We start from the raw sequence: 27463 nt of genomic DNA on the forward strand, positions 1-27463 counted from the left end.
CCAGAAACAGTTGTCAGTTTCCCACAGTAAAGATGGAGGGTGTAAATTGTATATTACTTGTGATCAATTGTATGCAGGTGATGGGTATTAACATAAGCCTCCAAAATAGACACAGACTAAAACTGCGGTTGTTGGGTTAGGGAGGTGTATGCTTGTAGTGTGCAACTCTTAAATAAACATTAAACTTGATATAAATTGGCTCCATTGGCACTTCTGTCCTTCACCACCTCACTTTCTGGAATGGAATGGTGATGCTAATATTTTTGCTGTCATTACAACCACCAATTATGGGTCAAATGCTTTTGATAAGGTTTCACAAGGCTGGTATTAGTGGTAACGTATCAAGATGGATTAAGAATTGACTGGTAGGACATTGGCAAAATGTATTTCGAGATGGGTGAATTAGCTCTTGATTTGGATGGGTTTGGATATGTTGGAGACTGGTCAAAGCAGAAATTTGTATTGAGGCAATTATTCTTTTCATTCATGATCAGGATTTAGATGTTGGAGATATGAACTGCAAATCTTCAGATGATATTAAGATCTGTGAATTTTTAGACTGCAGATAATGCTCATCTGTGTGTGTTGGGAGGTTGGCTCATGACTGGTAAATTATGTTTAAATTGCATATTATTCTTACATCCTTTAGGGAAAAGCATATTAGAAGGTAGAGAAACAAAGGAATGTAGGCATTCTAGTGCATAGATGTTTAAAAATATGCTCTTAAGCAATACTGCAAAGTGATAGCTAGAGAAAATAGGTTGTTGGGGTGCATTATAAGGTGAGGCATACTATTCATCCTTGTGGAAGATTTTGGCCAGGCCTCACTTGGGTACTGTGTCCAGTTTTGTAAGTGACAATGAGGTTTTGGAAAAGGTGTAGATGGAACCACTAAAGTAATATACAGTATAGGACATCTTAAGTTGTTGAGATGGATTCAAAGAGTTTGGACTCTATACTTAAGAGAAGCATGGATTTGGGAGTTATTAGATTGAGGATTGAGGGGTCACAATTTTAGGTTGTGTGAAGCCAGATGTAGTTATATCTCAGGAAGTGATTCTTTTCACAACAAGTGTAGACCTCTAGAACTAGATGCAGTCACATGTGGTGGACACTGACCCACCAAATTTCCTTATGCAAGTGCTGGACCTGTTTCTAGGGTTGGAATGGACATCATCTGTTACAAAGGGGTAGGTATTCCAGAGCCAGAGTGGTCTCCTGAATGCATTCTGATCACCTACATAGATTGAAGAGGAATGTCCCAGATATTTTCTCCTAATCCGATTCTATTGCCTCTCCAATTCAGGTGGCGGGGGGGGGGCATATATCAACCTTTTCTATTCTGTCATTGTACATTTTGGGTGCTAATAGTTGGGAGGTAGGGGATTGAGTACACCTCCCTAACCCAACAACCGCAGTTTTAGTCTGTGTCTATTTTGGAGGCTTATGTTAATACCCATCACCTGCATACAATTGATCACAAGTAATATACAATTTACACCCTCCATCTTTACTGTGGGAAACTGACAACTGTTTCTGGTGTCCGCATATGCATGGTTAAATGCAGAAGTCAGAATGTTGTCATTAATGCCCTCCTCCTCCATATGGTGCACAGTTGCAGTCTTCATAGATGCACTGAATTAGTGGTTTGATGTGAAATCTATGTAGGTGATCAGAATGCATTCAGGAGACCACTCTGGCTCTGGAATACCTACCCCTTTGGAACATTCTCCAACCAGTGGGTTGTGACAAGTATTATTCTCCAGTGTTTTGTGTTAGGACTAAGTTTTTCAACATATCAAATTGAATGAAGTGCAGAGTTATATATCCAACTTTGTAATGTGGTGATATAAACAGGGCCTAGTTTTAAGGCTGATAAAATTGGATATCCTAAATTAAAGAATTAGGCACATTGAAATCAAACAGTCAAACCGCAGGGAGGCCAATTGTACAATACACAAATGTGTCTGGGCCTGACCCATCAACCACCCATCAAAGGTCGTTACACTCTACTTGAGACTTAGCAGGAGATCATGGCACCTCATTGAAATGCATCGGTCTATTGTTAGAAGCCCAGATCGGGCCAGACTTTCTGTCACCAAGAGATCCTGTAGAAACCTTACCTGATAACAAGTTTAACAACATGGAGATGGACACCTGGGGGGCGGACCCTGGTGTCCTGTCAGGCAGACATCAAGAAACCCACTGGGTATTGGAACCCCCTCCTGGGACCTCATTGGCCAGAAGCCAGAGAAGTTTCTGGAAAGGCAAGCAGGCTGGGGATAAAGGGACACACTCAGAGGCACACAGGAGCGAAGACTCGACAGGGGAGACAGCCGTGACCATTCGGAAGACTGACCAGACAAGGAAGGAAGGAAGAAGCGGCCATCGAGACTCACCTTCGTGACAACAGACCAGAGGGACTCAGAGAATCGGGCCTGCAGTTTAACCAAGCCATCTTTACGGGTAGTATACTTGAATCTGCTGGGGTATCCTCTTGTTTTATGTGGGTAATTTAAGGGTTAATAGTGTTATTTAATAAACTTGTTGAATCTTTACTTGTGTTTGTCCTTTGTCCACCTTGCAAATAAGGGCACCGGGGTAAAACCTTGGAGTAAGTAAACTGGTTGAAAGTATCTGAGAATTAACAGGTACAACAGTAACATACATTAAGTTAGGAGGCCTAGTGATTTGTGTGGATGGGAACAAGATGTTGCAAAAGCACATAGGCAGACATCATTGAGTGAACAAAATCTATGACAGATGGTGTTAAATTTGGGGAAGTGTGAGGTGATCCACTTTAGATCTATGGAAGAGAAATCAGATTCTCTTAATGTGGAGACTGGAAACTGTGGAGCAGTAGGCAGATTGTGTCCTTGCAAAACCAGTGTATAACTATGAAAGGTAATCAAAAAGGCTAATAAAATGTTAGCTTCAGAACATTGACCAATTACTTCTTGTTCGTCAGTCTCTGTTCTACAACTGTTAGCTGCGCATTCAGCACTACCTTCTGGGACTCCTGATCTATATCTCTAACATGGCACTGATCTCCAGTTTTCAATAATTCCCTGTAAATCTTTCTTTTGTCTGTTCTTTGTTTCCTCCCCTATTCTCACTTGTTTTCTCTTTTTCCCCCATTTGTACATTCATTTTTTTTCTTCTTTGATATAAAGCACTTTGCACATGATAACCAAGAATGCTTCATATTCAGTTACATTCATATAGCACAAACAGAATGTAAGTTGCTATGCCAATTATTTCACAGGCAAATCAGGTTCCCTTAAGAACTGCAGCATACAGAGATATGGGTTTCTGCATCATGTGATAACACAGTCCATGATTTTAAACTCAAGAGCCAAATTTGTTCACACCAATTAGCAGAATCATATTAACATGTCTCTTATAAAAACATAAGATTATGAAGCGAATAGATAAAATAGAAGCAGGGAAGTTGTTTCCACTGGCAGGTGAAACTAGAACTAAGGGGCATGGCCTCAAAATAAGGGAGAGCAGATTTGGGACTGAGTTGAAGAGGAACTTCTTCACACAAAGGGTTGCAAATCTGTGGAATTCCCTGCCCAGTAAAGCAGTTGAGGCTACCTCATTGAATGTTTTTAAAACAAGGATAGATAAATTTTTGAACAGTAAAGGAATTAAGGGTTATGGTGAGCGGGTGGGTAAGTGGAGCTGAGTCCACAAAAAGATCAGCCATGATCTTATTGAATGGCGGAGCAGGCTCGAGGGGCCAGATGGCCTACTCCTGCTCCTAGTTCTTATGTTCTTAACTAGCATTACACAGACTTCCACCCTAAACAAGCAATTCAGGCATAATACATCAATAATACTTGGAAGGGAAATATTATAAATTAATCAACAGTATCTCATAAGAATTGAAGACAAAACATACATAAATGTCCAGACGGAGAGAGGGAACAGCTGGTGCCTCGCACAGCGAGAGTATCAACAGCAGCAGTCCAGAAATTAGCTCCATCACATAGAATATACGATTGTGCACAAAGAGGTAGGCTGCAAGGGCTTTCTGATCTTTTGGATGAGTGAAGAACTTGTCATTATTTACTCCCTCCTGAAAAGTACGAAATAAGAGAAAGCTGTGAACAATTTAACATTCTTACTACTGAGGGTGCAAGAGACCAAGCAATGCCTTAAATGGGACTATTAGTTGTGACACCCCCCCGCCCCCCCCGCAGCACAAGAACAGAAACAAATTTGTCCTTCAAAACTTCAGCTTATAAATAGGATGTTACAATGTTTGTACTGTAACCAAAATGTAAAGTTACACTGCTGATTCCATCCTAGTCATCACAATCAAATCTACCCTTTTTTTCTTGCTGCTAAGAAATCTCGAAAAACAAGACCTGTAGACAAGGGGTTAAATTAACCGGTTTAATCATGTTGACTTTTTAAAAAAAAGACATTGCAGAGCTTTTGTTGCAATATTGCTTTGCTACTTTTACAGTAAGGGACTTAAATTTCAAAAATAATGATTATGCAACAAATCTAATGTACCTTTGGAATCTTCATATTCTTGGCAGTGCAACTGCATAATGGAAACTTGTACATACAGGAAACCTGGTTTCACAGGCCGCTTAAAAAAACAATTTATAGATTTTCCTGAAATTTGCCAATATATTCTGTGTCCCTTGCGCACAGCGTCATGTATTATATTCAATGTTTTACATTTTAGCACATCATCTTGTTGCAAATCAACCATCTTAAAATCAATAACTGAAATCAAAGTGAAAGGTTAATGGCACTGCAAGTCATTCTATACAGAGAAATGTACTGAATGTTAATAATGAATGATACTTTAGAGAACAGAAGATCATTTAAACACAGAACAGAACGAGCCAATGCAATAAAGTAAAAAAATTTAAAAATTCTACTGAACAAATTAAAACTGTTAACACTGGTTTAGCACGAGATATTTTGATTGGATCACTTCAATTATAAAAGTTAACTAAAACACATTATTAAAATCTACATGGAATACTGCCAGATATTCATCAACCATACTGAAAATGTACACCATTACTTTATGAGCTTTAATACAATGCATTTCTTTTTAAGTAAATATTAAGCGTGATTGTGTTCATCATTGAATTTGAATTAGTCATTTTTTGGTGAAGAAAAATAAGTGATCTCATGCTTAATTTCATCTGTTTTATGCCACTTTTAGCATGGCTGCAACCAGGACTTCCTCAAATGAATCTAGCCACAGGCTTTCCTGTAAACTTTAGCAAAACTAGGAACACATTAAATCAATGCTACTATATTGCTCTCTTATGTTCCTTTACAATAAAAGGTTGGCTACATTAGATTGCAGAGTTTTAATTTGCTTTTATGATTCTGTAAACTAAAACTTCCCAGTTTTGTTAAAAAGAAACAGGAGAGACAAACTGCGAACCCACACCACTAAAGCAATGTCCTCCTACTTCTGAGATTTGAGTTTGGATCTAATCCCAAAATTAAAGCCTCAATCTCTGTACTTGTAATGGTTTTAAATGAAGTGTGCTTGGACAGTTGCCACCCAGTTTGTATTAGCCATGCAGTAGAGGCAAAATTCAATTCAAAACAACTGCTGAATCTCACTTAGATAAGTCAAAAAATTGAATCGTATACAAAATGAAACTCAAGGTTTTTGCAATGGAATTCTCAAGTTTATAGATAAGGGTACTGGAAGCCTCAATTTGAACTTGTTCTAATTGTCTTGGAACGTTCAGAAATGTTACTGGCTACTATATCTTTAAAAAAAACATTTTAAAATTCCATTCTTCAGCACTGACATCACTCACCTTGACAAGTAGAATACATTAAACAGTATAAAAAGAAATATTTAACACCAACTCTACCAAAACCAAAACTGCAGAGATTATCAACTTAATTAACATGTTCAAAGTTGAAATACATGGAATGGAAGTCATTCCATGTCCACTGAGAGCAGAACAGATACAACATCATCATTGCCAGGATTATTTGCAATTAGAGCTCAACATTTTTGTTTTCTTACTAAAAGCTCTATCAATTTCACATCAAGCAGCTGTACCACTGCCATGTTCCCTTTTTATTTGTTCCCTTCCTTATGCATACTTCATACTGATGGAATGATATGCTCTTTCTTCAATTTAATAGCTTGACATGAGCAGAATCATTAGTTGCAAAAAGGTTTCATACCTGCAAGTAGATTGCTGCTTCCTGATAATTCATCTCCCAGACTTGTTTCAGAGAACCATAGCTCGTTCTGTACTCTCGAATGTCTGGTATTGCAACGACTTCCGTGTTAATAATGTCATATTCTCCTCCATCTATTAAGGAGACAGAAAGTGGGTGGTTCAAAATAGCCACAGGCCAGTCAGGTCAGGCATTAACCTTATAAATGCGAGTTAAATTTCATTCATAATGCATTTGAAAAGGAGAATGTCATTATTCTGTCTTACAAGAACTAGAATCAGCTGATCTATACCAAATGTAATGTAGGTGCTTTCTTCACATTGGAGAGGAAGGTAAAAAAAGGAAAATGTGTTTCAGTGATAAAATAACTGAGCATTTCAAACAACAAGAACTTACTTCCAAGGGAGTTTTAGCATCTGTATAATGATGCAATTTTACAGGACTTTATTCTCATGGTCTCAAACAACATAAACAAGCCTAATTTTGTGAATGTTAAAATGTAATTTCAATCAAACACAACAACACTTGCATTTATGTAGAGCCTTTAAAATAGAAATGCATCCCTACATGTTTCATAGAAGTGCAGTCAGACAAAAAGCAACATTTGACAAAGAGATATTAGAAGGGTGACTAAAAGTTAATCAAGGACATACATTTAAAGAGCATATTAAAAGGAGATGGCTCTCCTTGAGGTGCTTTGGTCAGACTGAAGGTGCATTGCCACTGAAGACTGCAGTGCAACCCCTGCCTCTTAAAAGCTGCGTTAATGATTGGGATGTTGGAGAGATGCTTGAAGAGGCCGCACCTGTGTTGCTGGAACAAGATCCTGTCATTAGTATCTCATTGCAGCAAGGACACAAACTCAAAATACAAAACCATCCTTTAAAGGATGAGGACATAGTGAGCAGAATGTGGTGTAATTACTCAATCTCAGAATAATTTTAAAAATGTATTCATGGGACATGGGCATCGCTGGCTGACCAGCATTTATTGCCCATCTCTAGTTGCCAGAGGGCAGTTGAGTGTCAACCACATTGCTGTGGCTCTGGCGTCACATGTAGGCCAGGCCAGGTAAGGACAGCAGATTAACTTCTCTAAAGGACAACAGTGAGCCAGATGGGTTTTTCTGACAATTGACAAAGGTTTCATGGTCATCAAAAGATTCTTAATTCCAGATAACTGCCGTGGAGGGATTCAAACCTGGGTCCCTAGAACATTAGCTGAGTTTCTGGATTAATTGTCCAGCAATAATACCACTAGGCCATCATCTCCCCAGCAATAAAGAGGATGGTTGAAAAGACTAGCTACACTGGTGGTGATTTGGACCTATTATGGAGGGCAATGATCTGACAGGATAAGCACTGCCAATCATCATCATCCTCCTGGAATCAGGTGGCTACGAGAGCCTCATGTGCATGCCTGCCTCATATGATCTGTGTAATGGCTTCTTGCTCTGCATCCTTGGCTTCCTCTACCTCATCTCTTCCGATATCCTCCTCATTGGTGGAGATATGCAGCTCCTACATCTTGGCATCTGGAAAGCTCATGTTGCATTGACTGCTACCAGGGACTCTTACAGCTACATGAATCAATGGTACCCTGCAATTGTGAAAATCCAGAAATAGCAGCAAAACCCTCTGCTCTGGTTGCCCGGCTAGCTAGATCTCTAATGAAGTGCATACAATTGTGGATTTTGGCAAAGAACGTATCCATCACCTCCTGTATGCACTCGTGGTTGGAAGCTGAGAGATCCCCAATTAAATCCTGGAAATAGCCACTTACATAAAAGTTAAGAGCAATGGTGACTTTCAATGCCACGAGCAAAGGATGTCCTTCCAGTCCCTGTGGTATCATCTCTTTGAAGAAACATTGACAAAAAGACACAACTGAGCATCAGCCTCCAAGGGTGACTGTGGGTTCAAGGGCTTGCTTACAGTCCATGCACCTACTAGCCAGTATAATCCTGGCCATCGCCACGACTGCTCTCAGTGTCACAGAATGCTTCCCCCAAAACCCCCAGCCCCATTTCAGTAGACCTACTGCCAGGCAATGGATTTGGCCAGACACCTAGATGTCAGTCATCTATTTGAGGTGATAGATTACTCATTCAGTGGACTCTGACTACATTCTGTGGAATACACATGAGAGCATATGCTCTATGAGGGATGAGATACTATTGGGGAGGTGGGGGGGTGACTGCTGAGAGTTCTAATTTCTGAAACTGGCAGCGGTAAGGTTCTGAGCTGGGGTTTCCAAGTGGCTTCTCCTGTTTGTCCAGGTGCCCACTTGCTTTTAGAGTCACTGGGAATTACCATGACTGGGTTATTGCAAGGAAATTAGTGATTGGAATGCTTCAGAATTAATCTTGCATAAATGCACTGTATTACATTGAAGGTTCTAGATTGCCTCGAGTTATTGAGATGCTTCTAACAGGTTTCAGTTGTGCATTCCTTATCATGTAGTAATGTTATATGCATTTCCACACCCCTACCAAATTTGTGACATTTTAACTAGATCAATTAACTTTTAAACATACTATAGCAAGGTTTCAGTTTAGCAAGCAGGATCATTTTCTTGATCATCCTATTGTGCCACTGAGCTTTAAGTTGACAATGATCCAAGCTGGCACTAGCATTTATGGAACAAGAACCTCCCACTGCGACAAGGTCACTTCTCACTGTCTGCAGTGACATTTTTGTCTGCATTTCTCATCAAGGTCAGATGTAGTTATTGCCAGTAGTTTTGTTATTCTATCAGACAAACATTGTGTAGCAAGGCCACAAAGGCCATCTGATGATTATAGAGTAAACGCGCATCTAAATGGGAGATAAATTTAACTCGTGGTTGAGCAGTTATTAAATATACTGACCAGCAAATTCCCAGGACTGATCCTTAGTTTGGTGCTGATCTCAGGGACTGTGGTACGATGGACCTCAAGACAAAACTCTTGCTTTTGATTGCTGCAACAGTGCTGGTATTCAGCACAAGTAAACGTTGGATAAGGTCAGGTTTACATCCCATGATTAGATACTTACTTTCAGTCAAACAATCGCTTGGTACACGGTCAGGAGGAAGTCTTGTGGTGCAGTGGGCAGCATCCCTGCCTCGGAGCCAGAAGCTCTGGGTTCAAATCCCATGCCAGGATTTGATGGCCAAGAAAGATGTGTTCATAAAACAGATCGTGTCTCAGCATGCAAATTCTATCAATACTTAAATGGCAGGAGATAGGAGTGGAAGAGATTTCTGGTCAGCTATGTAATGGAAAGAATTCAGGAGTTTCTACCATTACTATAGTAGATGCTGAGAGGATGTTCCTCCATGTGAGGGAATCCAGAACTAGGAGGCACAGTTTTAAAATAAAAGGTCTCTCATTTAAGAAGGAAATTATGAAGAATTTCTTCTCTCGGGACAGTTAGTGTTGGAATTCTCTCCTCCACTGAGCAATGGAGACTGGGTCATTGAATATATTCAAGGATGAGTTACAGATTTCTGATTGACAAGGAAGTCAAGCGTTATGTGGGACAGACTGAATACTGGAAATACGGCCACATCACAACTACCAAGATCTTATTGACTTGTACAGTGGGCTCGAGAGGCTACGTAGCCTACCTCTGTTCCTATTTCTTATGTTCCCATCTGGAAAGGAAGTTTCACCAGAGAGAGCTGCCTGCCAATCCGATTGGTTGGCAGCTCTGTAGTCCCAGCAGTGACCCATCAATTCAACTAGGCACTGGTGGGAGGAGGTGAGGAGCTAACAAAAGTTGGGCTTCAGATCCAGGGTATTGGTGGGGTGTGTTTGGCAGACCCCAGCGAGGGGAATAATGGGAGGGCAGGTTTCCAAGGCTGGGGCAGGTGGGTGGGGAAGGTTTAAGGTGTGGGTAGGTTTAAGGTGTGGGTGTCTATGACCATGTAAACCATGTCTCAATGAGCACTTGGGACCTGCAAAAGGAGGTTCTGTCCCCATCCTTGCCCAGTAAAACAGCCAGGCTACCCACTTGGCATGGGCCTCTCCCTGCCATGGTTAAATTAGTTGGTCACTTAGCGGCCTCATTAGGTCCAAGGGTGGGCAGGTTATCCAATGCCTCCATCACCCTGTAAAATGAGAAGCAGCCCAGGGCAGTCAGACAGGAAGGTAATGTGCTGCATTTTACTAGTCCTTCAAGCCCATTAGCGGGACCATAAAATTCTGGACCAAGACTCCATTGACGCCAACAATCTTTTGAACTAGTCTCTTCCCACACAGTTTCCAGATCATTCACAACATCGAATTTCTAGCCTTAATTCCTATCTGTGGCCTAGAAAACAAAATAAATTACCTTCTCAGAGAGGGAGAAGTGGGTTCATTTACCTTTTTCTCATGCCCGTTCACACATGGTCTCTTCCTTTTTGTTGTTTCCTTTTTTGTGCTGAAAAGGCCATTGGTACTTCAACGAGACGTTTCTGAGGCACTAAATAACCCTTTCGCTTGAATCTTATCTCAATAATAATCACACTTATCAATTGCATAGAACTGTACCAACTTGTCAGTTTTGGACGATCATTCAGAACATTACAAAGCTAGATTTAATTTATTTTTATGATCTAATATACAGTCTACTCTTCTTAATTCAATGTTGCTTAATTCATTTTTTAAATTTGCAACCACTAGATTCTTTCAGCTGTGTTGTGATCATTTCATTTAATTCAGATTATTGGATAATTTTAAGTGTAAAAATTCATTTGAATTAGTAGACATGCTTTACTCCCCTTTTACGTTTTCTTCTTCTTCAATTAGTTTAATCTATCAATTATTACACCAAATACAAATTCAACAGCTGCTTTAACCCTTTATCAGGAATGAAAATATTAGTATAAAAAACCCCACTTTATAAGACAAGATTTATATACAAGACTTCAGAAAGTTCTTATACTCAGTATTTCTTGCATTAGTCCATGCAACGTTCCACTAAAAATTAAAGATTATCTAATTATAAGTTGGACAAACGTAAACATAACACATACCATTAGTCTCAAATTTCCAAATGAATGAAGAGAATTGCAAAGGGCTGTCATTAAATTCAGCAGAGCACACACAAGTTGTACCTGCATGTTGCATTTTTGCAGAAGTGAAAACAAGGTGCCCTGAACTTCTTTTATAAGGATCGTAACTTACGATTACAATCCTCGTCATACGAGAGTCACGTGATCATACTAAACAGCAAAACACATTTTTTGTTCACGGATCTGTACATGCGGTTAACTTGTCTACTTGAGTGAAACTTCCTTCAACCTGTTAAATGCTTAAGACCACATGCACTGCCAGCTGCATCACTGCAATGTGGAAAGAATCAATTTTATGTGACGAATCATATCATTCTAGCTGCACTATTCAAAGTGCAAACTCTGCTGGTAAAGTACAAATGGATTCCAGAATAACTTTTTAACACGAAAAGAACTTGAGATTGTTGTGTGCCAAACAGGAAACATTTTAATGCATGCTGCTATCCCACAAAATGTTACTACTGTGTGGGGAATAATTTGCTTTATTTATTGGGTATGAATTAATCAAGTGAAAAAAAAAACATAAGTATATTAATATCACAGTCAGGAAATGGAAACAGCCTAAAGTCTTCAGTAGTGCAACAGTGAATACTATAAAAAGTGTTTTGGAATTTTTACCTAGCAGCCTGTTTTTTATAAATCAAAAGCTGAAGTGTACATTACACAGCAATAGACATTCATCAGAAAGTTTTTTTTACCCTGACCAACAAAAGGCAGTCCCTCAACCATTGGTTCCTTATTTTAAGCATCCATTAATCCTCAGCCCATCAGGGTTTCTATCTACCAGAAAAAAATCAAATTGTACATCTGAAGTGGCATGACGCAAGATATGACTGAAATGTTCAAACTTCAAATTTATCTTTACAAAAAACCTGTTCATCCTTGGTATTTCTAGTCAAGTGCCACTGCAGACTTTCAGTTTTACAGGAAAACTAAATGTTGCTCAAAGACCAAAAGTTTGGAGTTTGGAGGGCTGTAGCTTTTAAGGGTAGGAGTAAATAAAATAGCCATAAAGTAGCATCAAATAATCAAGCACATACAATCGTTGCAATATGACAATCGTTGCAATATGACAACAATATCACATTTCAAATCCTTGGCAGTTTGCATGCTCAAACAATAACCCACCAGTCACTGATTTAGGAAGAAAATTCATCTCCAGATGTGTACACTTTGAAGCGACTTGTAGTACAACCATATGACCTTGCTCAAAGAAAATGCCAAAATCTCTCCTGACGACTGTCTACAGTTTTTGATATCAGTTACATTCCTCTACTTTGATGTTTTCCTATTTGTTGCTACAATCATTGCAGGTGATATCAGATGTATTTTTTTTCCGCTTTCACCAGTCACACTGCCCCATCATTTTTGCATTCTGCTAAATTTTTCACTAGCCATACCACAGTGCCAAACGTTATTCAATTAAAATAGAAAAATTGCATCCCAAAGAGACAATGGGCTAGACTTTGTTCTCAGCAGCAAAGGAATGCCACCAACCATACATTGCACTTGACCAGACTATGGAATTTTGCAATGGTTTTCACAGTATTAGAGAGCCAAAACATTGTGCTGCTCTCTGCAGGGAAACTAAACCTGTGTAAAGTGGCCAAATTTACTGTGCATCTCTTTAACTGATCGGGTTCAAGAATCGTTAACAAGCAGAGCAGAATCTGAACCCAAAATAGAGAGGAAAAGAAAGATGGGATTACATAAATAAATTAAAAAGGCTGAAAGCAAAAAAATTAAACAAGTAAAATCTCCAACAATCAATAAAATTTTAAGGAATGAGACTTCAGGCTTGTAGAATTAACTTTCAGTGCCAGAGAGGTTGTTTGGAAATTAGTAAGATTATTTTGCTGTTAAAAATCTTTTCTGGTAGACTTTGTGGCATTTGTCATGAAATTACAGCAACTCCAAACTGTTTCATACATTTCAAAGCCAAGTCTCTTGGCGAGGTATCAGTATAACCCAATTTCTGGAGAAGCACAGCAATTTGGGACAGCAACTTCCTGATTTCCTCATTTAATTGAGTATGTGCAGCCACTAGAGATTGCTGTCCAATTTATACTTTAATTACGATAAGTGGAATGGTGTAAACCATCATCATACAGTTGCCATTGACAGTGAGCACTGTTAGCTATTACATCGTAAGAAGTTTAACAACACCAGGTTAAAGTCCAACAGGTTTATTTGGTAGCAAAAGCCACACAAGCTTTCGGAGCTCTAAGCCCCTTCTTCAGGTGAGTGAGAATTCTGTTCACAAACAGAGCTTATAAAGACACAGACTCAATTTACATGAATACTGGTTGGAATGCGAATACTTACAACTAATCAAGTCTTTAAGAAACAAAACAATGTGAGTGGAGAGAGCATCAAGACAGGCTAAAAAGATGTGTATTGTCTCCAGACAAGACAGCCAGTGAAACTCTGCAGTTCTAGGCAACTGTGGGGGTTACAAATAGTGTGACCCCCACAGTTACAAATAGTGAATAGCGGCAATGGTAGACTTAGGCACAAATATGGAATGATTTCTGAAGAATGATTCACAATAACTGAAGGTTTTAAGAACAAAGAACAATACAGCACAGGAACAGGCCCTTCGGCCCTCCAAGCCCTCCAATGCCCACTAGACCATTCTTTTGTATCCCTCTATTCCCAGTCTGTTCATGTGGTTATCTAGATAAGTCTTAAACGATCCCAGCGTGTCCGCCTCAATCACCTTGTTTGGCAGTGCATTCCAGGCCCCCACCACCCTGTGTGTAAAATACGTCCCCCTGACATCTGTGTTGAACCTTGCCCCCCTCACCTTGAACCCGTGATCCCTTGTGTTCGTCACCTCCGACCTGGGATAAAGCTTCCCACTGTTCACTCTATCTATGCCCTTCATTAAGCTGCAATAAAATGAATTTGAAAATTTACAATCCACCTGAAGCTCACTGCAACGTAGAGCAAAGTACAGGTTGCTTATGGATACTTTGGTAACATAACAACAGATAATCTACTTGCTTTTATGTACACACTCCAACTTGGGGGCAGCTGCCTTCCATTTAAAGATGATTTAATCTGTCAGAATTTGTGACTCATTCAGCATTTTGGATTCTACTCAAAATGGGATATTTGTTGCAACAAGTGCAATGCTTTCACTATCATCTTATACTGTCAAGATTTAAATAGATTTAATATGAACCCTGATGGGATGGAGGCATATCCAAAGGATTGACTAAAATTTACAATTACTTTGTTGAGAGGGTTATGAATGGTCACTAGTAGGTTTAGATAGTAACTTCCATTTTCCACACTGACCTAACCACGTGCTGATAAATTGTAAGTTACCACCACCATGCATGTGGAAATTTAAAACAAAATCTGTTGCACCTAGATGATTTTATTTAACCAAGCAACATAAGACAAGATTTTACCCTGCAAAGTTTTGAAGTTTATCAAATATAAAATGGCACTCATGATTAATTTCCTGGCTACCAATTCAATCCCTACATCTACCAAGTGTTCGTAAAAGGAGTTTAGTGTAGAGTGTAAAAGTAGAAATTTTGTGAAGTTGGGAATTCTCTGACAAGATATCAACCAGACATTTAGTTTTTTATGTTTTGACTGAACCACAAGCTAACTAACAGAAGCTGCCTGTCAATGAACTATAAGTAACTACTTGAACAGATGCTAATTACTGTGAGCAGGAAGCTGAGCAAGCACTTATAACTTGGGCATGGCTCAAAAGGGCTTAATAATAAACAGAATCCATTGATGCATATTGGTTGCAAAAACAGTGTTGTGTAAAGAGAGAATAAAAGTTGGTATTGGGTGAGAGTGGGAATTCAGTGCAGACAGAAAAGGAGATGTTGCATTTTGCCTTCCATCCTTGGTGGTTTGTGCAAACTTGAAACAGCAAGTATATAAAATTCTTCATCTTGTATTGTCTAGAGGGACCCCTGCTCTTTGTGATATATATAAATGACTTGTATGAAAACATAGATGGGTGTGTTAACAAGTTTGCTGACGACGCAAAGATAGGTGGAGTTGTGGACAGTGTAGAAGGTTGTCAAAGGATACAATGGGATTTAGATCAGTTGCAGATATGGGCAGAGAAATGGCAGATGCAGTTTAATCTGGGCAAGTGTGAAGAGGCTGCACCTTGGGAGATCAAATGTTAAGGGTAAGAATATGCAGTTGTCAGGACCCTGAACAGCATTGATGTACAGAGGGATCTTGGGATTCAAATCTATAGCTCCCTGAAACTGGCCACACAAGTAGATAGGGTGGTAAAGAAGGTGTTTGGCATGTTTGCCTTCATTGATCGGGGCAACAAGTACAGGGGTTGCCACATTACATGAAGGATGTGGAGGCTTTGGTGAGGGTGCGGAAGAGGTTTACCAGGATGCTGCCTGGGTTAAAGGGTATGAGCTATAAGGAGGAGCTGGAAAAACAAGGGTTATTTACTCTGGAGCAGCAGAGGCTGAGGGGAGACCTGATAGAAGTCTATAAAATTATGAAAGGCATAGACAGGAATGACGAATGACAGTCAGAATCTTTTTCCCAGAATTGAAATGTCTAATACTAGGGGGCACGCACTTAAGGTGAAAGGGGGCAATTTCAAAGGAGATGCGAGGGGCAAGTTTTTTTTAAAAAATACAAAATGTGGTAGGTATCTGGAACACACTTCTGGGTGGTGGTGGAGGCAGATACGATAGGGAGGTTTAAGGAGCGTTTAAGATAAGCACATAAATATGCAACAAATAGAAAGACATGGACTAAGGATTAGTTTAATTTGGCATCATGTTCAGCATGACATTGTGGATCAAAAGGTCTGTTCCTGTGCTGTGCTGTTGTATGTTCCATTTTAGTGCTTAGTGTAAGTCAGTATGTACAGAAAAGAAAAAACTTAGAACAAACTAAAACCTAGATATGAATAATATAGACTTAAGTATGGCAGAGCAGGCTGTGTGTCTGGACTTTAGTATGTGGGTCTTTACTGATTGTCCCAAATGAACACATCTGCAGTAGAGGCCTCTGGCTCAGATTAATTGAACTAGAGTATAATTAGGAAACACTCTGACACAAAGGGGGAGCAGTATTTAGACAGTTTGTTCCAGACTTTGGCCACATTTTCTAAAGAGATGCAGGTTTAGAATGGGGTCATTATGACCAATAATGTGCAGAGTAAAGAGAGCCTAGATGAGACAGAGAATAAGGGCGTACAGAAACTGATTCAACAGGTATAATGTACTTGCAGTCTATTGATTTTTTTATTCGTATCACAAATAGAATTACAAGTTACTGTGAAAATCCCCCAGTCATCACACTCCAGTACTTGTTCAGGTACATTGAGGGAGAATTTAGCATGGGCGATGCACCTAACCAGCACGTTTTTCGGACTGTGGGAGGAAACCGGAGCACCCATGGGAAACGCATGCAGACACGGGGAGAACATGTAAACTCCGCACAGAGAGTGACCCAAGACAGGAATCGAACCTGGGTCCCTGGCGCTGTGAGGCAGCAGTGCTAACCATGGTACCACCCTGTCACCTATAACGATAAGGATAAATACTGTCAGAGGAAAAGCCAGAATATAGACCATGGACAGGCGCCTGCTCCAAAGGTGGTGGTGGAAGTGGATGTTCTATTCCAGAAAACCTGTTAGTGAAGGGTAGTACTGGGGTCAGTTTTTAAAATTCAGTCTTACACTTATTTACAGAGTAAAGCATTACAAGCCTATAACTCCTAACTAACCAACTTCACAGTTTCAATGTGGCTCTTTACAAGTATTCAAGTTAATGTCCTCTCCTGCATACAGTTAAACACAATTTATTTACAATTATTAAGGGAGAGGGCAGGAGTGGGGACATGTAATGTTGTAGGAGATTTAATAAGGACAGATAACATCCTTTGATAATGAGATCATGAGTCTCACATCGTATATTGCCTACCTGATACCAGGGTGAGAGTCATCTTGAAACAACTTGAAAAGGTTATTGGAGATGGAGGAGGTGGATTCATTCGTTGTGATCCATGTTTGGATTAACAACATAAGGAAGAGTGGGAAAGAGATTCTGTTTTAAGAGTATGAGGCACTGGGGTTTAAAATTAAAGAACAGGACCTCAATGGCTATAATTTCCAGAGTATTAGCTGGGCCATGCGCAAACTGGTTTTGGGGATAAGCAAATGAGTGAGTTGAAGATGTGACCATAGGATTGGTCTGGGGAAGTGTGGTTCGATTTCAGGGGACACTAACATTCATTTTGGGATAGGAAGGAACTGTACCATTGGTACAGGCTCCAAGTGAATCAGGTTGGAACAAGGGCCTTCACCAAAAAGATAAATAGGACAGTCAGAATAACTGTGAGCTAACCGCTAGTTGGGAAAGTCGAGGACTAAAGGATATAGACTAAAAATGTGACCCAAACCTTTCAGTGGAATTTGAAAACACTTCTATACACAAACAGATGGTAGAAATTAGAACTCTCTTCCCCTAGTGATACTAGATCAATGTTAATTTTAATTTGAAGATTAGTAAATGTTTGCTAAACAAAAGTATTAAGGTGAGTAAAAGGAGCTAAGTTGAACATCAGTCATGATCTCACTGAATGGCGAACCAAGTTTGAATTGAAGGGCTAATTGGTCTACTTCTGATCCAATGTTCATTGGATTCAGGCTTTTGTTGAAACAGTCAGTTTAAGACCTATTGGACCGTGATCTGAGCACTCAACACCAATGTCACAAAGACTGCCTACTTTCAACTCCATAACATTGCTCATCCCTGCCACTGCATATGCCTCTGTTGCTAAATCCCTCACCCATGCCTTTGTTAAGTTCAGTATTGCTGTTTTCTCCGAACTAGCCTCCCATTTTCAACACTACACAAACTTACTCATCCAAAACTGCGAACTTGAACAAACTTGATCCTAACTTGAACAAAGTCCCATTCACCATCACCAGTCCATGTTGACCTACACTGACTCCACTGCCTTGATTCTGATGGTCTCATCCTTGTGTTCAAATTCCTCCAGGGCCTTGCCCTCCTATCTGTCATCTGTTATCTCACCCAGCTCAACAACTACACTTTCAGAAGCTACCTCTTTGACCAAGCTTTGTATTCATTTTAATAATACCCGTGTAATATATAACATTTTTAAAGTCCTATCATGCTCCTGTGAAGTACTTTGGGATGTTTCAATACGTTATATGTGTTTTATAAATGTTGCTCTGTGGTCTATCATATTATAAATTAATTACAGTAATTTTAAACAACAATGAGAGAGTGTCATTTTTGTAATATCAAATATTGTCAAAGTATGCTTTGTATTTTTCTAATATAACACTAATTTTCTGGAAAGGGTAATATGTCTGACTGTACATTCAGACATATTGTGAATTTAGCCTGTTCTTAGTGGTGTTGATGGCCTGAGCACTCCCTTAGGTGTCAGGTGAGCCGATATGGTCAGTTTATCATGCAGAAGGCACACATACAGCAGTCAAATGGAAAGACACTGGAAGAATCCAGAATCTTTCTATCTCTCTGGAAATCCCACCCCCATTTGTGAAAATCTTAAGTTGTGGTGTAGGAGTCGTGATGTTTTAAAAAGAGTAGATGTAAATGCTCTTGAAGATGACTAAGGTCTGTTGAACTGTCATGATGTGAAGTTATTTTTTAAAAAACAGGCTGCCTTGGTCAGTGAGAGTTGATAAAACATGTTCTAGCAAATACAATAGCTATTTGTTGACATTTCCCCAAGAACTATCATTATATCATTATGAATGTTCCATTGCTCTGCACAAGCTATCATTACCTCAGCTACTGGGGTGGGGTCCTACATTCACAGTTTGATCAGAAATTCAAAATGGTTATTAACTGATTAGCTATCTTTGGCATAGGGTTATGAATAGAAGTTTGGTTTTATAAGGAATTAAGCACTGAGGAGATTTAAATGTTTTGAATCGGCTTTCATGAATGGGAATTAGTTTTAATATTGTGAAGGTTGTTAAGATATTTAGACCTTTATTTTATTTAATCTGAACATGACCCCTGAGATCTGCCCTCAGTGGATACAGGGTGAGTTGTCATGGACAGTATGTATCTGAGGCTCAGAGCTTAAATTGTAACAAAATAACTGGGATAAATCGCAGAACCTAGGCACTCCCTGTGGCTGCTTCTGATCTGCATCAGAGAATGGCGGGCCTGACTCTCTCCCATACCTGTCTCCTCGGAATGAAAATTGCTCAATTAGCTAAGTAAAAAATGGCGATAAAATGTGAGGAAGATTGAAGGGAGAACGTAGTGAGAAAAGGCATTGGAAGGAAAATGTGCATGATATTAGTAAACATGATATATAGGTGTCTGTAAGGCGCTTTTAATGGTATGTGATGGCACACTAGGCATGTCTTTTAATAATTTTTGAATGTACCATTGTCTTCTTCCCACAATTTTGGTCAGCTAATTGAGGTTGCCTTGCAAGGGTTTTGACCTTACCCTTGTATTACTAAGAAAGAACATTGTAATCAATATAATTTACAACATCAGCATGTCCTTGCTCATAAGATATCAAGCATTCCTATGGATACAGGATGGAGGAGGGAGAATGTTAGATAAACATTTGTCACCCTTCACAGCATGCATATTAGCTTTCACTTATGTAGAGGCTATTCAGTTGTTCCACCAGCAAAGCTAACCAAATGACACAAACAGGTAAATCATGAAAGTTTTAGTTAGACACACTATAAAAAGAATATTTGAATCAGTTACAGTATACCGAGTAGCCATTTAGTACAGAAAACATTTTTGCCCACATTCTTGAGCTCCATTAGGTAGAATTATTATAAAATTAGTGAGATCCAAAAGCATGAGCTTTAAATTAGAGTCCGAGTCGCAAATTTTCTACCCAAATGGCACAGTCAATTCACTGTTCTGTATAGATTTACACAATAAAGTTACCCTAGCAGAATAGGAAATAAAGATGCAGTTCATATGTAGGCAGAGGAAAAACAAAAAGAATTAAAGGTCCAGTCATAGATGTTAAAGATTGCAAAGGGCCAATGGTCATAGAAATCATAGAAACCCTACAGTGCAGAAGGAGGCCATTCGGCCCATCGAGTCTGCACCGACCACAATCCCACCCAGACCCTACCCCCACATATTTACCCACTAATCCCTCTAACCTACATATCTCAGGACTTTAAGGGGCTATTTTTAACCTGGCCAATCAACCTAACCCGCACATCTTTGGACTGTGGGAGGAAACCGGAGCACCCGGAGGAAACCCACGCAGACACGAGGAGAATGTGCAAACTCCGCACAGACAGTGACCCAAGCCGGGAATTGAACCCAGGTCCCTGGAGCTGTGAAGCAGCAGTGCTAACCACTGTGCTACCGTGCCGCCCGTGGTCAAAATAGGAGAAGAAAAATATTGCTGAAGCAAAAAAAACCCTGATAGAAATAGACACGCTAAGGTATAGTAAATAATTCCAATGACCAAAATAAGATGCTAGGAGGTATTGACACAATGAAATAAAGGCTGGAGGATGAAATGCAATGTCAATAAATTTGAGATGGCCATTTTGTTTAAAAAAATTGAATGTGGTAAAGCTAGGTGAAGTGCAAGAGCAGAGAATTTGGACGTTTGTGGTTCACAAGACATTAAAAGCAGTACAGCAAGTGGAGAAGGCAATTAAGAAAATGCTCAAAGAATACTTGGCCTATGACAGAAACTTTAGGTTGTAAATGTGTTATGGCGAATCCATACAACACCACAGAGTCCTAAACCACAGACAGTGATCCTATGATACAGGAAGGGTGTTGAGGCACTATAGAAGTTTCAGTGGGATGCTACCCAGTGTGATCCAATATAAACGTGGAAAAAAAACTTGAAAAACTGGGGCTGCTTTTGTCGGGACAAAGGAAATCAAGATAATTTGATACGGTGCCTTAAATAATTAAGGTGCACATTATATTCAGTGCTTAAGGGGTACAGATACAAGATGAAATGAAAAGGATTTTGAGCAGAGAGCAAAATAAATGATTTCACACAAAGATTTATGAGGCAGTGTAATGCACTATCAGAGTTATTGATAGAGGCAGAAACTATGAAAACATTGAAGAATAAATAATTGGAAGAGAGAAAAATAAGCCTGCACACCAACACGGACTGGCGGATTGAATGGTCCGTTTCTTTGGGGGCTATAATTTCTTTGCAAATGCTTTATAAAGTGGAATATCTAAGTACTCCAGACATGGATGATCTAGCACGCAAACTTCAAAGACAGAATAATGAAAAGTTTGCTGCAGGGGTTTTTTTCGAGTACAAAGGAAATTGCACAATAAGCATTACATGCAGAGCTCATAGCACGATTACAAACCGAAAGAAGTTTTGGCAACTTTAGATTGTTAGCTACAACACATTGTTTTCTTGAAAAAAATAGTAAAGTTTTTTTTAAAATCACAAATCCAAAGAAAAATCTCGATTACTTAATGTCATTTAACCAGCTAAACTGGGACAATGTCACTGATAAGTTACTCCCCAAAATGTGTTTCGAAATAAAATTCAGCCTCCAATTATTTTGCCTGGACATAATTAACTAGCAATAGATCTTGGGATTATCATTTTTTTTACATTTTAAGTCAACTGATAGGGGGGTTAAAGATGTGGAATAAGAAGAATTGTCACTGAGCCATTATCATATGTGTGCAACTGGCCACATCTAGTCTGCCATTGTGAAAGCTTGGGAGGTGGTTAACCACATGTTGCTAATGTGCTATTGAACAAGACCTGCATTTGATGGAAGCGAAGAAATGATTAACAACCATGGGTGGAATCTTCCCCTTCTGTGCACAGAATGCTGGCTGAGGCAAGAAAACCGCTGTGCAATTCTCCAGCTGCATGGCCGAGTTTTCTCTCCAGATTTGGTGGTGCAAAGAAAATCTGGTGGCGTGGTTTTCGCATCACTGTGGCAGGGCAGAGCTTGATAGAGCCAGCGAGTCTGGCTGTACAGAAAACAGGGTGCCAGCTTTAAAGGGTGCCCTGATTTGCGATAAAAATAAGCCCCCCCCCCCCCCCCCCCCATGGGCACAAGCATCGGATTCCCACTACCCCGCACTGGCATCAAGGTGACCACCCACCGCGCAAGCATCGGGGCAATCCGCAACATAAGCATCACCCCCCACAAACCCCCCCCCCCCCCCCCAACCACACTTAAGGGGAACCTTATGGGGCCCCGCAAAGAATCCACCCCTGGCATTGCTACCCTGGCACAGGTTGCACTGACAGGGGGAGGAGTGCCAACCTGTGCTGGTGAAATGCCAACCTGTCTGTTCCAGGACAGGCGTGTCCTTCTCCCCCATGTACCAAACCTATCTTGGCGTCCCTAACAGGTTCCCCTTGACCGATTCCCGTTCTAATATTCTCACCAGTGAGAATCTCATTTCTTGACTCGTGGGATTTTGAACCCACATTGCCATTTACGCTGACAACTAATGCAGGCTCAAAGTTCCATCCCACGTTAGCGGATTAGGAAGTTCAATTAATAACTGATTGAAACTTAACCAGGTCAGTGCTGAAAGTACAATAAAGCATAATTTAAACGATTAAGTGGAATAGTCAGTAGCAGTAAAGCTTGCTGCGATTTGCTGGAGGGGGGGGGGGGGGGGGGGGGAGTGGTTTGTGAGGATGCTGCATTTACTTCCCATGTCATCATGGAACCAAGCCATGACAGGGAGTTGTGTCTGTGCATTGCACCCTTTCCCCTTGGATTAATACAGGGAATTACTACCACATGTAAAATCAAGTACGTCTTTTTGAAGGCTGTGGTAAATAACATCTTGGGTTGCAGATCATAAACATCTGTATGTCTGTACTTTTCTTTAAAGTCTACCGAGTACAAAATTACACAGTACAGTCTCCTTGTTGTTGCTCTATTTTGTGTTTACAAGTTGATTTTGGATCTGTATTGATACCACACCCTTATTGTAATGAGATATCTCAAGATGCTTCACAAGTTGATGTAAAGCAAAGTTTGACGCTGAGCTCAAATGAGGAAACATTAGGGCAGATAACCAAAAGGTCAAAGAGTAGGTTTTAAGCAGCATCTTAAAGGAGGAAAGAGAGGTAGAGAGGGAAGAAAAAGCAATTCCAGAGCTTAGGGCGTTGGCAGCTGAAGGCATGTCCAGACTTGCTCATCCAGTGCAGGATGTTGGACAAGCAGTCTGATAATATAGACACTGTGGGAGGAGTTGAGAGAGGCAGTGGTGAGGTAGATCTGGGCATCGTCAATGTAAATGTGAAAACTGACTGTTTTTAGATATTGTTGCAGAGCAACATGTAGATGAGAAAATGGGAGGGGGCCAAATATAGATTCTTGTCGGGGCACCAGAGGTACTTTTACAGGAGCAGGTAGAGAAAGCATTGCAGGTGGGAATCTGGCTTCAATTAGATATGATGTGGAGATGCCGGCGTTGGACTTGGGTAAACACAGTAAAAAGTTTAACAACACCAGGTTAAAGTCCAACAGGTTTATTTGGTAGCAAAAGCCACACATGCTTTCGGAGCTCCTTCAGGTGAGTGGGAATTCAGGTGAGTGGGAATTCTGTTCACAAACAGGGCATATAAAGACACAAACTCAATTTACATGAATAATGGTTGGAATGCGAATACTTACAACTAATCAAGTCTTTAAGAAACAAAACAACGTGAGTGGAGAGAGCATCAAGACAGGCTAAAAAGATGTGTATTGTCTCCAGACAAGACAGCCAGTGAAACTCTGCAGGTCCAGGCAACTGTGGGGGTTACAAATAGTGTGACATGAACCCAATATCCCGGTTGAGGCCATCCTCGTGTGTGCGGAACTTGGCTATCAGTTTCTGCTCAGCGACTCTGCGCCGTCGTGTGTCGCGAAGGCCGCCTTGGAGAACGCTTACCCGAATATCAGAGGCCGAATGCCCGTGACCGCTGAAGTGCTCCCCAACAGGAAGAGAACAGTCTTGCCTGGTGATTGTCGAGCAGTGTTCATTCATCTGTTGTCGCAGCATCTGCATAGTTTCCCCAATGTACCATGCCTCGGGACATCCTTTCCTGCAGCGTATCAGGTAGACAACGTTGGCCGAGTTGCAAGAGTATGTACCGTGTACCTGGTGGACGGTGTTCTCACATGAGATGATGGCATCTGTGTCGATGATCCGGCACGTCTTGCAGAGGTTGCTGTGGCAGGGTTGTGTGGTGTCGTGGTCACTGTTCTCCTGAAGGCTGGGTAGTTTGCTGCGGACAATGGTCTGTTTGAGGTTGTGCGGTTGTTTGAAGGCAAGAAGTGGGGGTGTGGGGATGGCCTTGGCGAGATGTTCGTCTTCATCAATGACATGTTGAAGGCTCCGGAGGAGATGCCGTAGCTTCTCCGCTCCGGGGAAGTACTGGACAACGAAGGGTACTCTGTCCACTGTGTCCCGTGTTCGTCTTCTGAAGAGGTCGGTGCGGTTTTTCACTGTGGCGCGTTGGAACTGCTGATCAATGAGTCGAGCGCTATATCCTGTTCTTATGAGGGCATCTTTCGGCTTCTGGAGGTGTCTGTTGCGATCCTCCTCATCCGAGCAGATCCTGTGTATACGGAGGGCTTGTCCATAGGGGATGGCTTCTTTAACGTGTTTAGGGTGGAAGCTGGAGAAGTGGAGCATCGTGAGGTTATCCGTGGGCTTGCGGTACAATGAGGTGCTGAGGTGACCGTCCTTAATGGAGATGCGTGTGTCCAAGAATGCAACCGATTCCGGAGAGTAGTCTATGGTGAGTCTGATGGTGGGATGGAACTTGTTGATGTCATCACAGAGTTGTTTCAGTGATTGTTCACCATGAGTCCAAAGGAAGAAAATGTCATCGATGTATCTAGTGTATAGCATTGGTTGACGGTCCCGTGCGGTGAAGACGTCTTGTTCGAACCTGTGCATGAAGATGTTGGCATATTGAGGTGCGAATTTGGTCCCCATGGCTGTTCCGTGTGCCTGGATGAAGAACTGGTTGTTGAAGGTGAAGATATTGTGGTCCAGGATGAAGCGGATGAGATGTAAAATTGCATCTGGAAACTGGCAGTTGTTGGCGCTGAGCACTGAGGCCGTTGCAGCAATGCTATCATCATGGAGGATGCTGGTGTAGAGTGCCGAGACATCCATTGTGACGAGGAGCGCTCCTGGTTCAACTGCTCCATGTGTGCCGAGTTTCTGTAGGAAGTCTGTCGTGTCACGACAAAAGCTGGGGGTTCTTTGTACAATGGGTTTCAGGATGCCCTCGACATAGCCGGAGAGATTCTCGCACAGGGTCCCATTGCCCGATACGATGGGACGGCCGGGTGTGTTTGCCTTGTGTATCTTCGGGAGGCAGTAGAGATCTCCAACGCGGGGAGTACGTGGGATGAGTGCACGGAGGATGCTCTGAAGGTCCGGATCAAAGGTCTTGATCAGAGTGTTGAGTTGACGGGTGTGTTCTTTGGTCGGATCTGCGGGTAACTGTCTGTAGTGTTCCTCGTTGTTTAGTTGTCTGTACACTTCTTTGCAGTAATCTGTTCTGTTCAATATGACGATGGCCCCTGGGTAAGCGTTCTCCAAGGCGGCCTTCGCAACACACGACGGCGCAGAGTCACTGAGCAGAAACTGATAGCCAAGTTCCGCACACACGAGGACGGCCTCAACCGGGATATTGGGTTCATGTCACACTATTTGTAACCCCCACAGTTGCCTGGACCTGCAGAGTTTCACTGGCTGTCTTGTCTGGATGTTCTCTCCACTCACGTTGTTTTGCTTCTTAAAGACTTGATTAGTTGTAAGTATTCGTATTCCAACCATTATTCATGTAAATTGAGTTTGTGTCTTTATATGCCCTGTTTGTGAACAGAATTCCCACTCACCTGAAGAAGGGGCTTGGAGCTCCGAAAGCTTGTGTGGCTTGTGCTACCAAATAAATCTGTTGGACTTTAACCTGGTGTTGTTAAACTTCTTACTATTCAATTAGATAGGCAAGAATGAAAACAAGTGAGTGAAGACCAATCCAGCTAGACAAAAGGTTGGAAGGCAATGGAGGAGGATGGTGTGGTCAGTTATGTTAAATGCTGCAGAAAGCTAGAGAAGGATTTGTCACATTCACATGATTTTGAGACAAGCTGTTTCAGGATAGGGCCTGGGTGGGATTATTGTCAGTGCAGACTCGATGGGCCGAATAGCCTCCTTCTGCACTGAAGGGACTCTATGTGGTCAAACGGACAATGGCCTGAGCAATTAGGCCCAACCTAAAATTGGACATCTTAAATTAATACAGCTAAACTGCTTCAATGAGATTACCACAGGTCAAAGATCAACAGGGACACATACCAGAACTGTCTCGCACATCAAAACAGGGTACTTCACTTTAACAATAGGGAAGTCATTATGACCCGAAACCAGAACCCAGACCTCTTGCATATTGAATAGAGAGGCTCAAACTTAACAATGGAATAGTCATTATGGCTTGAAACCCAGCAGGAGGTACTCAGCCAGAATAGAGAAAGACATTTCCTATTCCCTAGTTTCAGCCCCCGACTCCCTGCTACTAACCATATCCTGAAAGGAGATACGTGCAACTAGAATGACCTGGCTTAACTTCATTGGGTGCTGTGACCCCTGCCCTGTCACCCCATTGGCAGAAAGCCAGAGAAATATTCCAGAAGGGCCCGAAGATTTTTGGGGGAGCGGCGGTATTCTTGTTGACTAAAAACATCAAATTTCAAGACAAACTCCAGCGAAGACTCAACCAACCTCCTGTGGCCTGGGACGCAGGAGGGCATACGAGATCCACCTTCATGTCAAGAGGACCCTGAATTCATATGTCAAAGTGAGCTCAGTGAATTGAATGAACAGCCCAATCGATTTCACCAGACCAGGTAGTATCTGTATTGTATCATTAGTATTCTCAGGCAATTAGCCTAGTTTGGGACAAAGGTAATTTAATTTATTGTGCAAGAATTGTTTCTTTAACCTGCGAGTGTTTTTAATAAAGCTAAGTTTGAATCTCAGTTCTTTGCCTGTCTCAAAGTAAGAGGACCTGGGTAAAGGTGATAAACTGGTCGAAGTGTCTGTATAGAATATTTCACAGACAACATACTGTATTTGACCCAGATGTCTCACAACACCAGGTTAAAGTCCAACAGGTTTATTTGGAATCATGAGCTTTGGGAGCGCTGCTCCTTCATCAGGTGAGTGGAGAGGTTGGTTCACAAACATGG

At 41.1% G+C, this 27463-nt stretch overlaps 1 protein-coding gene across 2 annotated transcripts in view; it reads right to left on the reverse strand.

Annotated features, from left to right (window-relative positions):
* The window catches only part of tpcn1 (two pore segment channel 1), a 63626-nt gene that overhangs the window by 34000 nt on the left and 2163 nt on the right, over positions 1-27463 (reverse strand). Inside the window, exons 1-3 of one of the 2 annotated variants that reach the window (XM_078227017.1) lie at positions 11191-11258; positions 6193-6323; positions 3908-4084 (exon numbers count right to left, since the gene is read on the reverse strand). In XM_078227017.1, the coding sequence (XP_078083143.1) occupies positions 3908-4084; positions 6193-6225 (210 nt within the window). In that variant the 5' untranslated portion in view covers positions 6226-6323; positions 11191-11258. Of the gene's footprint in view, positions 1-3907; positions 4085-6192; positions 6324-11190; positions 11259-27463 lie in introns of those variants that run through there. The other variant, XM_078227016.1, reaches the window with a different exon arrangement.

Source organism: Mustelus asterias, chromosome 13 (assembly GCF_964213995.1).
Source record: "Mustelus asterias chromosome 13, sMusAst1.hap1.1, whole genome shotgun sequence".
NCBI classification, from domain to species: Eukaryota; Metazoa; Chordata; class Chondrichthyes; order Carcharhiniformes; family Triakidae; genus Mustelus; species Mustelus asterias.